Source organism: Pelophylax lessonae (assembly GCF_965119305.1).
Source record: "Pelophylax lessonae genome assembly, chromosome: 4".
NCBI classification, from domain to species: domain Eukaryota; kingdom Metazoa; phylum Chordata; class Amphibia; order Anura; family Ranidae; genus Pelophylax; species Pelophylax lessonae.
The window spans coordinates 425912873-425930409 of NC_138771.1; the positions used below are offsets into that span (position 1 = coordinate 425912873).

At 47.0% G+C, this 17537-nt stretch overlaps 1 protein-coding gene across 1 annotated transcript in view; it reads right to left on the minus strand.

The window, feature by feature from the left end:
• Positions 1-1501: 1501 nt before the first annotated feature.
• The window catches only part of LOC309552680 (dead end protein homolog 1-like), a gene marked incomplete at both ends in the record, with an annotated part of 88427 nt that continues 72391 nt past the window's right edge, over positions 1502-17537 (minus strand). Inside the window, 3 exons of the mRNA XM_082253608.1 lie at positions 1502-1518; positions 2585-2962; positions 10430-10891. Coding sequence (XP_082109734.1) covers positions 1502-1518; positions 2585-2962; positions 10430-10891 — 857 coding nt within the window. The remainder of the gene's footprint in view (positions 1519-2584; positions 2963-10429; positions 10892-17537) is intronic.

Here is a 17537-nt window from a genome sequence, read left to right on the forward strand (position 1 = left end):
CTGACAGAAGATTGATCTAGCAAATGATAGACCTCCAATGCATCGACAAAGTAGCTGGAAATTTCAGGTATGAGCGCCAAAATTAAAGTTTGAATGATCCAACCCAATAACCTAACGTTTGGCAGGGTATGGTCATGGCAGGGCAGGTTGGAAGGCAAGGCCTGCCAAAAAACAGTTTTAGAAAGTGCCTCAAATCGCTTATAAATGGGGTCCTTTTAAACTAGGCAGCACTGAGGTCACAACTCCCTCGAGCAACTTCCCATAAACCAAGCTCACACTGCATGCAAGCAGAGAGCTCTTGGGTGTTGGAGGGTCTCCCTATGCACTTCTCTGTGCAAAAGGTTGTAGCAAACTACAACACTGGTAACCAGCTGCTGCTACTGAGAAGTGCAATGGGTGCAAGCTGGATAATCTCTATACTAAAATATAATTACATGGTGAGGGGGAGGTTTGGGGAAAATGTTTTATTACACCAGAGCAACCAGCTGCACCACCACACTGTTGCCAAAATTGAATATATATATATATATATATATATATATATATATATATATATATATATATATATATATATATATATATATATATATATATACACACACATACACATATACATATACACACATATACACACACATATATATATATATACACATACATATACACATATACACACACACACACACACACAATTATATATATATATATACATACACACACACACACTTTCCACTGCACCCATGAGAAATCACTAGATGGTTCAGCAGTCAGTCACCAAGTACCATTACATGACATGTTATTGCAATTCCATAGACAAAGCAGGGGGGGGGGGGGGGAAGGAGGAGGAAAAAAAAAAATAAAAATTTTTTATAGTATATACAAGAATCTGCAGGGACTAACTTTAAAGTGATCCCATTGCTTTGTCTTGGATTAGACTGAACATAACTTGTACGTTTTCGGTTTCTCAACTCTGGTGACCACTAACCAGTCAGATTTCCATTGTGAGGTATGCTAGATAGATACCATATCAAAATACCATGGTTTCGAACAATAAGGAGAGGAACACACATTTACCATGTTTTAGCTTGTATTACAGATTTTCTAAAATGTACATAGCAAACGTCTTAAAACATTAAGATGCAAAAAAGTGATCATATAAACAAACTGATAAACCTTAAGCTAGAAAAAAAAAAATTCACACGTGTCTGGTGCAGAAAATAAAAAAAAAAAAAAAAAGATAAAAACATTGTATTAACAAAAGTGAAAGTGCAATAGACAAAAAAAAAAAATTGCTTTCAAACTGTATTCTTAATGACTGCCAGTACCTTCTACCAAGGGTAAAGTCATAAATTGAAACATTGTCCAGTTTTTTTTTTTCAGTAGTTATGTGCCATTTGTGCTTCAAGTGCAACAGGTCCAATTTTAGATATCAATAGATATTTGCGCAACACTATAAAAACCATAAAACCATAATATCCAGATTCTGAAAAGGCGATGGTCACTAGTCATCGATGTACCCTGAAATACAAAAAGACTGACTATGTAGGGATTGTACAACTAAAAGCCCAACTTTTTTTTTTTTTTATAAAACAAAAACCCATCATTACATGTATTACCCACAAATACAGTATTTTCCATGGCGACAATTCTTTAGAGTACAGGGCTTTAATAGGTTATGCATACGTTATCAGCATAGGGTCAGGGGCAACTGTTCGATTTCAGAGGACCTCTAGCTCGCAGGGCCTTAAATCAGTCTTAAAGTGCTTTTAAAATTATAAAGTAGTTTTTAAAAGAAAAAAACAAACATGTTTTACTTACCTTCTCTGTTCAGTTGGTTTTGCACAGAGTGGCCCGGATTATCCTCTTTGTGGGTCCCTCCCTCCTGTTCAGTATCCCCACAGAAAGCAGCTTTCTGTGTGGGCACCCAAGCTGAGTCACAGCTCCCTGTGTCCATTCAGACATGGAGCCAATCTCCTGATTGGCTGACTTTCACAGCAGCTGGAGTTAATTGCGTCACGGTGCTGTCTCAGCCAATCAGGGGAGTTCCGGGAAGCTGAGACACTCCAACAAATCGCTGGCTAAAGATGGGCTCAGGTAAGTATTAAGGGTGCTGCTGCTACACACCAAGGTTTAAAGGGATTGTAAAGGCAGAAGGTTTTTTTTTTCCAAGTAAAAAAACCTAACCTAAAATATGAACCAATCATACCACCAACAAACCAACAAACCACCCATTGACTTGTTATTGAGCCAAAGAGTGACAACTTGTGCCTGGCTGCTGGTTAACCCACTGGGAAAGGAACCTGGGCAAATTTCCAGCAGCCCTTTTGGGGGTAGCACTACAGAACCAAGACAAAATCTAATGCAGCTTACCAATTAGACATGGTTGCTGCATTTTTTTTAAATATAATATATATATATATATATATATATATTAAATCACATTTACAACCAGTAATACAGCTTTTAATGCAGCAGGGCAGAAAGATTGTAACCTATGGAATAAACCGAAATCTGCTACTAAACCAAAACCCTACCCTTCCTCACTCAACCCTTTCAATGTGTTTTCCATATACCTACCACTCACCTAGTTTTGCCAGTGTCCTTAATGCCACAATTTCTTTTGCTTGCTCATACTTGTCAGTTGGAATGAGTTTGTCACCAATCAACCAGGCATATCCAGTAAATGGCTCACAGTAGTTTGGTATGACTAACTGATACAAAAACCTCAACCATCCACATGAGCCAAGACTGAGGAATTTGATTTGGTAAACTGGCTGACCTAGGCCGAGCTGGTCACAGATGAGGCGAAGGCACTCCACACCACTAGGTGTAGGCTCCACATTTAAGCTAATTTGAGGAACACTCGAGTGAGGCTTTAAAAGGTTCTTGAAATACAGTCTTTTCTTTATCGAGTTCTTCATCCAGTTTACCTGGATACTGCAACCAAAGAGTACATGGGAACCTGCAAAGAAATGAAACTAAAATTGGTGAACTGACATTTAAAAGGCTACAGTTATCTACTGCCAACACAAAGATGTTTCAAGAGAATATATTTTGGCCACATTAAAAAGGTAATGTATAATGGTTTTAGGCATATTGTATTGTCAGTTATTAAAAACAAAAGACTTTTTTTTAAAAGCATTAAAGACTGCTTTGAAATTTTTACCTTCAGTAAGCTTACCTGTAGGTAAAAGGAATGTCTCCTAAACATGCATCGTTTAGAAGGTACATTTACTCTCTCGGCAGCTGGCGACTACGGGCACATGTGCTTGGCCATTCAAGCTGCCGCAGCCCGCGAGCCTGGAGGGAAGACTGGGTGAAGATGGAAGCCCCGTCAGTGGTGACCAAGCACCACTGGAGGGCTTTATTCTAAAGTAAGCATTTCATAATGTGCTAGTATGTGATGCATCATGTACTAGCACATTAGGTCATTGCTTTGCAGGGGTTTATTATCCTGGATTCATATAGCTCCAACAGTTTGCACATGCTTTACAATGTGAGGGCAGACCGTACAGGAGGAATCAGAGGGCCCAGCACGTTCAAGTTTACAATCAGGGAGGGCCGGTCAAATGATACAAATAGATAATAACTGTGGGAGATGAGCTGGAGAAAAAAAAACCTCAATGGTTCTGGTAGATCTAAAGGAAAATTTTACAAGAAAATACTATTAAAATTTTATAGTATGTAGCCAGCTTTAGCAGCTTTGTGGTCATTGGTTAGGAGGGGGCGTATTTTGGAGATGGTGTAGGTTGAGACGGCAAGTTTTGGCAAGTGATTGGATGCGAGGCTGAAAGGAGAGTTCAGAGCTCAGGACTACACCTAGCACCCTGGCACGCAGTGATGGGTTAATGGTTGTGCCATTGATCTTGACAAAAAAGTCAAGGGAAGGGTCACGTGGGGGAGGAATTCTTAAGAACTGTTTTGGATAGATTGAGTTTGAGGAAGTAGTGTGACATCTAGAATGTTAGGTCTCAGTAAATTAGTGATGTGTGAGGAGACTGATGTGAGCTGAGGAGTAGAGAGATAGGATTTGGGTGTCACCAGCATAGAAATATTGAAAGCCATAAAAAGGCAATCAGGGTTTATTTCGCTTTAAATTCCATGGTTTAGTATGGCTTTAAGACCGGTAACTAAAAGATTACAAATTAAGTAGTCTCACCACTCAGCAGGTGAAGTTCTAGGAAATTTATATCATGCAGCGAAACACACCAATCCCCTGACCCAAAACCGGTATAGTTCTTTAGCTCTCGACAATGTGCAATTATGCACAGTAAACTGGAGGTAAACTCTTGCTAATTTGCTATCCTACAATTAGAATGGGTCCATGATCCTGCTGCTGCTTTGTTACCCACTATGCTATATACAAGCCACTACACTCCCACTGATAATGCAACTACATGCAACCTACATACAACATGCAGATTTCATGGCTGCATGCATACAACCTACATAAACTTCAAATGGGTACGGTTGCGCCAATCAACTGCACTGCGGTTAGGTAAAGCCTTAAACTTTTGACACGAGATTTTTGACTTACCATAAAATCCAATTCTCTGATGTTCTTTGACGACACTGCTCCCGATTCTTCTTAACCATTGAGTTATACTGCCCCCTACACTAGGCAGGAAAAAGCTTGACTACGCCTATGGGCAGTCCTAGGGGGTATACACCCACTCTCAGCTATTAGGCACTCAGTTTTGTTACAAGCAGTGTCAGAATAAAGCCAACTCCACAGAGGTGGGTGCTGTGTCCGTCAATGATCGTCAGAGAAATGGATTTTACGGTAAGTCAAAAATCCCACTTTTTTTCGTTCATTGTCAAGACAGCTGCTGATTCTTAACCATTGGGGCGTCCTAAATCAGTGTTAAACATGGGGGGGTGGGAAAAAACAAACAAAAAACAGAAAAATTCCCAATGCTAACCATAGCCACCAAACTAACATGGACCTCAACCATAAACTAGAGCTCACTAGAAAAAAAGAATACACCCTCAGGAGGACCAGGTCCTCCAAGCAGCAGCCAGCAAAACCTTGCAGCCAAAAGAAGCATCCGCAGCTGCCAACACATTCACCTTGTAGAATTCTGTGAAAGTGTGCACTGACAACCAGATGGTCACCTTGCAAACCTGCATCACTGAAGTTTGATGATTAGAAGCCCAGGATTCACTAAGCGCCCTAGTAGAGTGATCCTTGACAGGGACAAGGAGGAACCTGCCCCTGATGCAATAGGCTTGAACCACCATCTATCTAATCCATCTGGAAATGGTCACAGAAGAAGCAGGACAACTGTTTGTGAGGTTTGTCAGTGAGCACAAAGAGCACGAGTTCCTAAAAGACCCTGTAGCTGCCGCCAGGTACACCAATTGCCCCGACCACATCCAAGGCATGCAAGACAATTTCCTATTGATGTTTTGCCTGGGACCTAGGGAATACAACACGTCTTGATTTAAATGGACAGTCAGACCACCTTAGGAAGGAATGACGGATAGGGGCGAAGCACCACCTTATCCCTGTGAATCACCAATAAGGTGGATATAACACCGCCAGTTCCGACACCCTGCGCGCAGAGGTGGTAGCCACCAAAAAAGACCACCTTCTGGGGCAGCACAAGCAGGGAAACCTCCCAAATATTTTCAAAGGGAGGCTTCTGTAGAGCTGAAAGCACCACATTAAGATCCCAGGGCAGCAACAGACCCCACACTGAAGGAACCAAATGTCGGACACCCTGAAGAAAGGTACACCGACCAAAGGTCGTTGGAAAAAGACTGCCAAAGCCGATACCTGGCCCTTTATGGTACTCCAGGCCAATTTCTATGCAAACCTCTGTGGAAGGAAGGTTAAAATCCGATCCACCAAGAAAGAGGATTAACCCCAAGAGGCTCGCACCACGCAATGCAAGTCTTCCACGTACAATAGTAGATCTTCCTAGAAGTAGATTTCCTAGCTTTCAACAGCATAGGAATCATCAACTCAGACAAACCTCCATCCTTCGACACCTGGAGTTCAACAGCCAAGCCGTCAAACCTAGCAACTGTAAAGCAGTATGGAAGATCGGTCCTTGGGACAACAGATCCTCCCTGAGAGGAAGTCCAAGGAGCATCGGCGACCAGCCGTACCCGATCGGCTTTAAACCTGCACAGGAGTCGTGACAGAAATTTGAGGGCTGGAATGAAAAAAATCGGTCAGCCCACCTTAGAATGCCGTCTACTGAGCCGCCAGGACACTGCTTGTGCCCCCCTTGGTGATTGACAGACCAAGGCTGTGGCATTGTCCAAAATAATTAGTATCAGACACCCCTGAAGACAAATTGTCCAATGAGCCGTAATCAGACAAAAGGCGGATTTCCAGAACATTAATTGGCAGTCTGGATTCTGACCCCCCGGGTACATCTGTGCGGACGCCTCCCCACCAAGACAGGCTGGCATCTGGTGACGGTTCAGTACAGGGGGGGGAGAAAAATTCCCAGTCGAACTGCCAGAGAACAAAGCCACCTCTAGAGATTGGACATGGATCCTATTTCACCAGAAATCTCTTTAGCACAGGGGTCCTCAAACTATGGCCCTCCAGTTGTTCAGGAACTACAATTCCCATCATGCCTAGTCATGTCTGTGAATGTCAAGAGTTTTACAATGCCTCATGGGATGTGTAGTTCGGCAACAGCTGGAGGGCCGTAGTTTGAGGATCCCTGCTTTAGCAGAAATCTTGTGTGGAACTGCACAAACAGACTGCCTTGAAGATGGGCATCATTAGACCCTGCATCCGCATGCAAGCCCAGAGGGATGACTGTCTGCTGAACAGAAGCTGAATTGCCTCCTGCAATGTGTGCAGTTTTTCCAAAAGAAGAAAAACTCTGGCTTAGATAGAGTCCAGAGTCAGACCCAGATAGTCCAGTTTTGGTAGACATAACCAAAGCAGACTCCTGAAGGTTCAGAAGCCAACTGAACTTCCCTCAGTTTGCAGAGCAGTCTCGTTGTCCATCAGAGTAGTTGGAGACTCCGCTCACAGAAGATCGTCCAGGTACCCCAATACTAGGATCCCCCGCTGACTCAAAATGCACAGGGGCCACCACTTTTGTGAAGACCCAAGGAGCGGAGGCAAGACCAAAGGTCCATGCCACAAATCGATAATGCTCCTCGCCCACAACAAAGCGGAGGAAGCGTTGGTGACCGGAACATTAGGATGTGCTGGTAGACATCCTTGAGGTCAATAGACATGAGAAGCAATCTCCCTGATGTAGGGACGCCACTACCATGTGAATAGACTCATGTGGAAATTCTGTACTCGCAAGCAGTTTAGCGCCTTGTGGTCCAGAATTGGACATACCTTGCCTTCCGAAATCGGAACAGGAACAATCACCCCTTCCGAAATCAGAACAGGAACAATCACCCCTTAAAAGGAACAAGTCTTGCACTACCCCAAAGAGACCCGTAAGTGATTTGAGGACAAGTACAGGTTAGAAGGAAAGAACCTTTCTGGAGGATAAGACCGAACGCGATCTTGTAGCCTGACCAAATAAATTCATGGACCCACCTGTCCCATACCAGGGAGTTCCATGGATCCAGAAATCAGTGAAGATGTACCCCCCCAGATACGGGTGAGGGAACCCCTTCATGCAGAGGCAGCCTTGTCCGCAGGTCTGAAGAGCCACTCATGGCTTCCCAGACCAGGTCCTCTTGGAACTTCCTGTGGAGGCCCTGACTTAATCCCTTTTGTCTTGAGGCACTGAGGGACAAAAAAAAAAAAAAAAAAAAAAAACTTCTATGAGCCGAGTAGAATGGCCTATGTCTACCACAGGGCTCCTTACCCTTGGTAGCCAGAAGAAGAAGACGAGTACTCCCTCTGAGACCCTTAATGTCTTCCAAGGCAGCTCCAAACAGGCAATCACCTACAAGGGGAAGATCAGATAAGGCCTTCAGAACATTTTTTCAGCCAGATAATACGCCGAAGGACCGCTGCTGATACAGACAGCCTAGAAATCAAGGAGCCTCATTGAAAGGATGCATCACAGATAAACTGTAGCTCCTGGACCAACTGATCCGCAAGACAGGGGGAAGCCGTTTCCCCTCCCAATCCCGGCGTAATAAAGTTTAGCCCACTCAGACAGAGCTTGCGACACTAGGGCAATAGTAAATACTGGCCTAAGTGTGGAACCAGCCACAGTGAACACGTGGTGGGCCAGAGCTTCCACCCTCCTTTCACCTATAAATGTAAAGGCCACGGACTCCTCAGGCGAAATTAAAGGTAGCTTTATTTAACCTTCAAAACGACGAGTCCACCATAGGTGGACCATTCATCTTTAAACGCGTTTAATCCTCAAAGGACACCGCAAGCAAAAATGCTTAGAAACCCGAGTTTTGGACAACCCCACTGTTTTGTGACAATTTTAAAGTAAGCGGAAAAAGGAACCACCTCATCGCTTTGGAGGGCCTGTGGGTGCCAAAAGGGACCAGCGCCTCCAATGCAGCAAACTCCATTTTTAAAGTGACACAAACCGTGCATCCACCAGCACCTTTTCATAAGTGGCTAGAGGAGCAGAGGAATCATCCTCCCTATCTGAGCACTTGGGGTGCGTGGATGTAGACCCAATAGGGCCGCTATATACTAAGCTCACCCGGAAAACAATCAGGGGAGGCCAACTGCAATCCCGCAAAAGGGGACGCTGACCAAGGGCCCACGAATGGACCGCCTACTGGACCCTGCAAAAAAACAAGGGGGTAGCCCTCGGAACCCCTTCATAGAGGGCATAATAGGAAATTGCCCCCTTAAAAAGGGGGCTGCCTGCCATGATGCAGATGCGCAGGCAAGGTACCCTGATGGTCCCGCAGCTCTAAAAAGGGGCACGTGCCCACACAATAGCGGCAAGGCTGTCATTAAGAAATGAAGGGCTCCCACAGTGCCACCCCTTCCAAAGGAGGCGCTAAGCTGACCACATGGCCTAGCAGGCCGCGGCCTAAATTTTTTTGGAGGCCCAGCCACAAGGCCATGGATCCCAGCCCAGCAGATGTCCATAGGAAGTGGGAGCTTCAGCTAAACGCATCGGGGCCGCCCCCATAACAGAGGCGCTTGATGCGGCTGCAGCCTAAATTTTTGTGGGCGCCCAGCTGCTTGGACGTGAGCCCCAGCTGAGCCAAACACCCAGGGGCAGCAGAGGTGAGGGCAGATGCCCAAACAGGAGGCAGTAGGTTCAGCCACCCTCACAGGGGCCACCACATAGTTACCAACTAGTAGGCCGCAACCGAAATCTTTTACCGGATACGCGGATGCTAAACTATCTGCTCCCCCAGCCAAAAAAACGTCGCAGGGAGCCCAGAGGACATCCCTGCCCCAGTCACCAACCCCCCAGGGTGGCAGGGAACGCTGCTCAACCCCCCTTTGTGCACCAGGAAAATCCAGTAAGCCTAAACTCCAAACATTCCCCCCTTGGAGCATGTGGCAAAAGCTAGCCCATAAACTAACCCAGGGAGAGGGGGGGCTGAACGACCCACAGTGACTGGCGAAATTTTAGAGGGGCTGGAAGGAGGGCAACCCAGGGGTCCCACGTCCACCCCAAAACCCTCCAGGAGTAGAGGGGGGGACAGCTACTTACCACATCAGGAACAGGGTGGGTGCTGTAAGCCAGGAGAAACGCTGCGACTCAGGCTGAGGCCAGGCCATATGCATTCTCGCCCCTGTCCAGTGGGGCTATGTCGTGGCCAACCTAGCGCAGAGCTGCAGTTTGCATGCGCTCACTGGCCAGACTATGGGGACCCTCTGGATCTAGATTATCCAGTCCGGCAATTGATTGTAGAGTCTCACAGGAACAAAATACTCACAGGATCAAAAAAAAAAAACCGCCAGGACCAGAGATCCCAGCAAGGAACTAGGTCCTTACTCCAGATTTGGCAGAAAAAAAATGAAATGCCTATAGCCGAGTGTGGGTGTATACCCCCTAGGATTGCCCATAGGTGTGGTCAAGCTTTTTCCTGCCTAGTGTCCTACTCCTGTAGGGGGCAGTATAACCCAAAATGTTAAGAATCAGGAGCTGTGTGTCAAACAAAAGCGAAGTATATATTTTTAAAATACTGAGTAGACTATCTTCCCAAGTCAATTCAAAAAGGTATTTCCAGTTTCATTTTCCTTTAAAGTTTCCCTGTTTAATTTGAACTTTTCTAACACTTGTAGGCTACAGTGGTCTTTCCAATCCATTATTTAATGGTTGTTGTGTCCTATTTAAAGACATTTCCTATGTTGCAAGGGAGAAGCAATTTCTCCAATGAGTGCATGGAGTAGAATGCAATTAAAAAGATAGGAAGAACAAAATGCTCAAAGTAGAACCACCAATAATTTCAGAACCACCAATAATTTCAGAACACCTCCACTAAAAATCAAAACTTAAGTAGCTGTTTTGAACAAAAAATATATATTTAATAAAAAAATAAATAAAGTATAAACCTTTACACAGGACTCTTTTTGCCATGGTGGCAGCTCGGTGGGAACTGTATTTCAAGATTGCAAGATTTTTCATCTTCATGTTAGGGCTAGCAAAGAGAGACACTTTCTCCAGGTCAACAGTCATTTCAAACAGGACACTGGTGATATAGGCTTTGTCCAGGTCACATGGCAGGCCATCCAGCTCCAGATGACATTTTTCAATGCTTTTGCAGACTCCAATCTTGCAGCCAGGTAGAATCTCATATCCGTGAAACATGGAAACCGCTAGCTCTGCATGGTGCACTGTGGTATATCGGGCAAAACCAAACCCTCGATTAAGTCCACTAAAAGTCATCATAAGACGAAACTCATACAATGTTCCAGCAGTCTGAAAAAGTGGAATTATTTTATCTTCATAGATTTCTTGAGGAAGATTGTTAATAAAAATTTCTGTCCCAAGTGGAGGAGCGTCTCCAACCCAGCCTGCAAATATAAATGTGGTAATATGAAACCATACATTAAAGACTAGGACCAGATGCATTTTTGACCAAACTGATCATTTTTTTACTAGCTGAATGCAAAGTTAGAGCATAAAAAAGGAAATATTAACCAATTAAAGCAACTGTAGCTGAGGGGTTGGAGGTCTGAGTTCAACATTGCTGTCTTCAATACCTTAGAGGCTGCAAGAATTTACACTTCCAGGTGTTACGGATGTCTTGGTCTCCCTCTGCCAGCCCCAATGTCTTTACAGTGACCTCTAGTGATTTGAGCTAGATGGCTTTACAATGTGCGACCCATGATGCAGGGATCTGATATCTCAAGATCAGAATACTGCTTAGTCATGCAAATTAAAAGTTTTCAGGCACTATCTCCAGCAACATGTAGAGCTCTACATCTCACAATTTCATTACAAAGTTGCTTGAAATCGCAGTTCGAAAAACTGTTCTCAGAGCAACACTCTGGGGAGGATAACAGTCTGCACTGCAAGTCCCCCCCGAAGTGCAGCTGCTATAGTCGTGAGGGGGACATGCAAGGAAAATAAAATGCATTTTTGCTTGCACATGATCTCTAATTTTTATCATAGGTGTATTTTAAATAGAGAGAGAATATCAACCAAAAATCCAGAAAAAAACATGATACAAATAAAATATAAATGGAGTTGCAGTTCAGTGAGGGGAAAAAAGGATTTTTGTAAGATCTTACCGTAAAATCTTTCTCTGAAATCCATTGACAGGTGCAGCCTCATCAGCTGAATGGGTTATGCTCCTCCCTGCTGGAGTAGTCTAGGCAGGGAAAAAAAAAAATGTACATGTACACGCACACGGGGCTGTCCCCACAGGCATAACCCACACACTCAGCAAACCAGTTTAGTTGCAAGCAGTGAAGAAAAAACCATCCCCAAAATAGAGGGGCGGGTGCTGCGTCTAAATTGACTTCAGAGAAAAAGATTTTTTGGTAAGATCTTACAAAAATCTTGTTTTCTTTATCGTCCATTGACAGCAGCCTCATCAGCTGAATGGGACATCCCAAAGCATTGTAGGCATTAGGGTGGGAAGAAAGCAACCAGAAAGTAACGTAAACTTCAAAGGCTAAACTTGCCAACTGGGTAACATGAAGCTCACCCAGGTAAAAGACCCTAAGAAACAAAAAACAAACATAGGTACCTGGTAACTTTCTAAGAAGTCTTCAGGGCAGCATCTGAGATATAGGCTCCTCCCACCTAAAAAGGAAACTATGGTCCACCATAATAAAAGCTTCAGTCATACCTTCTGCCTCAGTAATAAAGCACCAAAGGGAACCCTCTGTAGCTCACCAATCCTCGGAAAAAAAAAAAAAAAAAACGGAATTTGTAAAATTCCTTTCTCTGAATCCTCCGACAGTCTCCGCCCACTCATACAGTCTTCACCAATGGGTATTGACCTCTTGAGTAAGGTAGGAATGACCTCTGAGGAGAGACCCCTGTCTCAGGACCTGGCTTTCAACAGCCATGCCCTTAAAGCCAGCGACTAAAGCAGGATGGAAGATCGGTCCCTGAGACAGTAGATCTACTCGCATTGGTAGCCGCCATGGAGGCTCGATGACCAGGTGAACGATGTCCGCGTACCAGGAGCGGCGCGGCCAGTCCGGCGCCACCAGAATCACCAATGTTGGTTCCGAGGCCAACCTGCGAAGGAACCGGGACAACAGAATCTGAGGAAAGGCATATATCAGATGATACTGATGCCAAGGCACCACCAGCGCATCCGAGGCGTCTGCCAGAGGATTGCGCGTTCTTGCCACGAACCTTTCCACCTTGTGGTTTATCCGAGACACAAACAGATCCACATCCGGGGATCCCCATTTCGCACACCGCATTTCCAGGGTCTGGCGGCTCAGATAAATCGGCCTGCCAATTCTCTACACCCGGAATGTGAACTGCCGATATTGCCGGGACACGAGTCTCGGCCCAAGACAATACTGGTCACTTCCTGGGCCGCCCGGGCACTATTGGTGCCCCTTGGTGATTGATGTAAGCCACTGCAGTGGCATTGTCCATCTGCACCCGTACAGGGCAGCCCTGAAGACGATCCGACCAATGGAGCAGGCAAAGCCTGATCACTCAATTCCAATATGTTTATGGGGAGTGAGGATTCCTCCACCGACCAAGTGCCCTGGGCAGACAGGTTGCCAGGACTGCACCCCAGCCCGACAGGCTGGCATCCGTGGTAAGTACTATCCACAGTAACGGCCGGAAGGATTTTCCATCCGCCACAGCCGGGGACTGAAGCCACCACAGAAGATCCATTCTGGTTTGGTGACTCAGACACTCTGGTCCAAGGACTGAGGCAGCCTGTCCCATCTGGCCAGGATCTCCGCTTGGAGAGACCGCGTGTGAAACTCTGCAAACGGTATCGCCTTGAAGGCTGACACCATCAACCCCAGGGACCACATACAGGTCCTGAGTGACGAGGATTCGTTTTCCCTGAGGGCCCGGAGCTTGTCCTCGGGCAGGAACACCTTCGCTTGAGCAGAGTCCAGAACCATTCCCAAATATGGGAGACGAACCGAAGGAGACAAGGTCGACTTCTGCACGTTGATGGTCCATCCAAACTCCTGAAGCGTCTGAACTGTAGTGGACAGATTGCGCAGCAGGCTCTGGCTGGCACTCGATCTTAACAGGAGATTGTCCAGATATCCGAAGACCGCAAGGAGCCCCAAGGAGCCGAAGCGAGACCGAAAGGTAATGCCACAAACTGGTTTATGTTCCACCGCGATAGCGAATCGGAGGTACCTCTGATGACCCTCGAAAATGGGGATGTGTAGATACGCATCCTTCAGGTCGATAGAGGCCAGGAATTCACCTGGACTCAGGGAGGCTACCACCGAGCGGAGCGATTCCATGCGGAACTTCTGAACGCGTACAAAGCGGTTCAGCGTTTTTAAGTCCAGAATAGGACGCACCTTGCCCTCCTTTCTGGGCACAGTGAACAGATTAGAGTAAAACCCCTGAAACCTGTCCCAATGAGGCACCGGGACGATCACCCCCTGGGCGAGGAGATCTTGCACCGCCTGATGCAGGTCCTGTAACCGCCCTGGGGTCAAATGAAGATTTGAGGGAAAGAATCTGTCCGCCGGCCGTGAAAGGAATTCAATCTTGTAACCTGATCGAATGATTTCCTGAACCCACCTGTCCGGAATGCAGAGCAGCCAAGGTTGGAGGAAACCGCGCAAACGTCCCCCCACCCCTGAAATGGGTGAGGGCGCCCCATCAGGCAGAGGCGGACTGGGCCGCCGCACCAGTTTGGCCGGATTTAGGTTTGCCCGCCAAGGGCTTTCTCTGGCCACCCTGGCCCTTGAAGGGTTTCCTCTTGTTCTGTGTCTTGAAGGCACGAAAGGACCCCTGATTTGGTTTAAAGGAGGGGCCCCACTTACCGCGGAAAAACTTGCCCCTAGGATTCTGGGGCAGCAGAGTGCTCTTGCCCCCAGTGACCCCTTTTACCAATTCATCCAGGGATTCCCTAAACAGGCGAGACCCCGCATAGGGGATGTCAGCCACCATTTTCCTTTAAGTCTGGTCAGCCGACCAGCTTTTCAACCATATCAGGCGACGGTTAATCACCGCGACACTGGACAGGCGCGCAGCTAATGGGGCCTCATTCAAGGCCGCATCGCACAAATACATGACTCCTTGATAGATCTGATCCACCATCGCCATGGTGGTAGGGGGAGCAGAATCAGCCACGAGGGTGCGTCTTAGCACCTTGGTCCAATCCGCTACAGCCTGAGCCGCCATGACAGAGGAGAAAATAGGCTTTAGCAGGGAACCCGCCACCATGTAGGCATGGCGGGCAAGGGATTCCATCCTATCTGTAGGATCCCTAAACACCGGAGAATCTTTGGTGGGTACCAGAGTAGCCTTGTTTAAGCTGGCCACAGTGTGATCCACCTGAGGGGCCACACACCAGCGCAAATCCGTAGGAAATGCAAAGGGATAAAAGGAGTTGAAACCTCTTAGGCACCACAAAGGTGCGTTTTAAATGACGCCATTGATCACTCACAGTAGCGTGAAACTCAGCAGGGCAAGGGAATACCTGCGCCGCCTTGCGGGTCCTGTGTGTACCAAAAGAGGACACAATGCCCGGAGGATTGGGCTCATCCTCCAAATGTAGTGTTTCCTTAATGGCAAGAATTAGCGCATCCATAGCTGCGCGGTCCTCGGCCATCCCAGGGGGGGGAATCATCCACCCCTGAAACCTCCGCCTCCCCCTCAGACAGAAGAGCGAGACCCTTCAAGGGGCACGCCACCTACGGCAACCATATCAGATTCAGAATCAGACAAGGAAAAATGAGGCCTTTTTCTGTCAGCACGTTCAGTCATCAGAATATCCACTTTGGACACCAAAGTCGCCACTGCAGCAGACAAAGTAGTCAGAGCAGAAGATTCAGAGGAACCTGAATCCCCCACTAAGGCTGTGGGAAATTTGCTGTCCTGAGATTCCATAGTAAAGTTTTTCTTTAAGGCACTGGCCCTTTAAGCGCGCCGCGGACCCCCACAGCACACCGCTACAAGACTGTTACAAACAGACCCCTGAGCAGGATAAAATGATAGCCAGAAGTATTTGCACACAAAAAGGACAGCAGACAGACCCCCACAAAGTGTTACCACCGCAGCCGATCTCTTCTGAGCAGAAGGAGGAAGTGATGTCACCCCAGAAGACTGAACTGAGACTGCAGGCCAAGGAAAAATGGTTGCCTATAGAAAGTAATGGGAGGCTTCGGGAAACTGGCCGCCGACATGCGCTCGGAACGAACGTTTTGCCACACACAAGATGGCGCCGCAAGACGCCAAAACACGCCACATACAATGCTGTATAAGCGCCCACAGTGAAGCCAGACAAGCTGCCCACACCTAAAATGGCGGACTGGCGGTGTTTAACCCCGCAGCGGTCGCCACACGTGTCTGTACCTCCAAAAAGCACCCTAAAGTGACACAGGAGAGGGACCCCCACAAACCCACACAGCGCACAGGCTGTGAGGAAAAACCCCCGCAGGGACCGGGATCAGGGAGCCCAAAAACACACAGACATGAGGGGATAACAGACACACAGGACTGCCAGCCCCAGACAGAGGCCCCACACAGAATGTACTTACCTGTACCCGATGGCATGGGGTGCCTCAGACAGGAAACCGCCCACCCTCAGATGGCAGGGATGCCGTCAGCCAAACGCAGGACGCCAACAGCGCATGGAGAACCGTGGGGAGACGTCCAGGCGAGGTAGCCACCTCGCAGGCTTGCATCCCTGACAGGGATGGGTCGTTTGCGAGGCCAGGGCGAACACAGCCTGCTAAACGCTTGATGGTGGGCTGGGATTCCATAAGGCCCTCTGTCCTTAAAAGCCAGGACGACCAGTCCGACTCCCAGCTCCGCAACGCCGTCATCTTGAAGGACTAACTAAAAGCTGAGAAATAAACAGTAATGTGAAGAAAAAAAAACATTCCCTGAAATAAAATCATAAAGAAAAAAAGAAGGCAGAGACTGTAGCCCCAGCACAGGGAGAGCCTATCTCACTCCTAAACTAGGCAGAAGACAAACTGGGTTGGGATGGCTGATTGCAGGGGGTATTGGACCAGTGGGATAGCCCCCATAGGTGTGTCTATGTAAATGCTTTGTTTTTAACAAGTCTTATGCCCAGCTTGCTCCTATGGATAAGAGGTCAATACCCATTGGTGAAGACTGTATGAGTGGGCGGCGACTGTCGGAGGACGCAAGAGAAAAAAAACTTTTCCTATTTAGGGCAGGAACAAGTGCTGCCCTGGAAGACTTCTTAGAAAAAGTTACCAGGTACCTAACTGTTTTCTCTAATAGTCTTCCAGGGCAGCATTTGAGAGGATGTAGCAAGAAATACTTACTAGGGAGTGGATAAGGCCTGGAGCACTTTGCGACCAAACATCTGGCCCTGCTTGGACAGCTGGTCAATGTGGTAATGCCTAACAAAAAAGGTATTGAAACTCAACCATGTTGCTGTCCTGCAGATCTGCTCCGGAGATGCCCTGGCCCTTTCAGCGGCTGAAGCCCATGCACTGGTTGAGGGGGCAGTAATTCCGCCAGGCGAGGCAAGGTTTAATGCCTGGTAAGCCATCCTGATAGCGAGCTTAAGCCATCTGGCTATGGTACTTTGAGGCTTGTTTGCCCCTATTGACACCTGCATGGAGAATGAATGGCAACCTTGATTCCCACCAGTCTTTCGTTCTCTCCAAGTAAGCCATCAGGACTTTCCTTACATCCATCTTGTAATAGGCAAGTCTCCTGCTATCCATAGAGTTTGGGAGGGAGGGAATATCTACCTTGTGGTGCCTATGGAAAGGAGAGCAGACTTTTGGTAAAAAAGCTGGTTCTGGAGTGAGTATAATTTTGTCAGTCAGGATTAAACCGTATGGTTCTATCATGGATAGGGCCTGCATCTCGCTGATACGAGTGCTACCAGGAATAGGGTTTTTAGTATGAGGCACTTGTCCGAGCATTCTTCCAGTAGGTCAAAGGGTGCGGAGAGGAATCCTTTCAGCACCGTAGAGAGGTCCCATGTTGGCGCTTTCCTCAGAGAGAAGGAATCTGCTAGCCTTACATCGAGGTGGGAAGACAGGGCGGCCA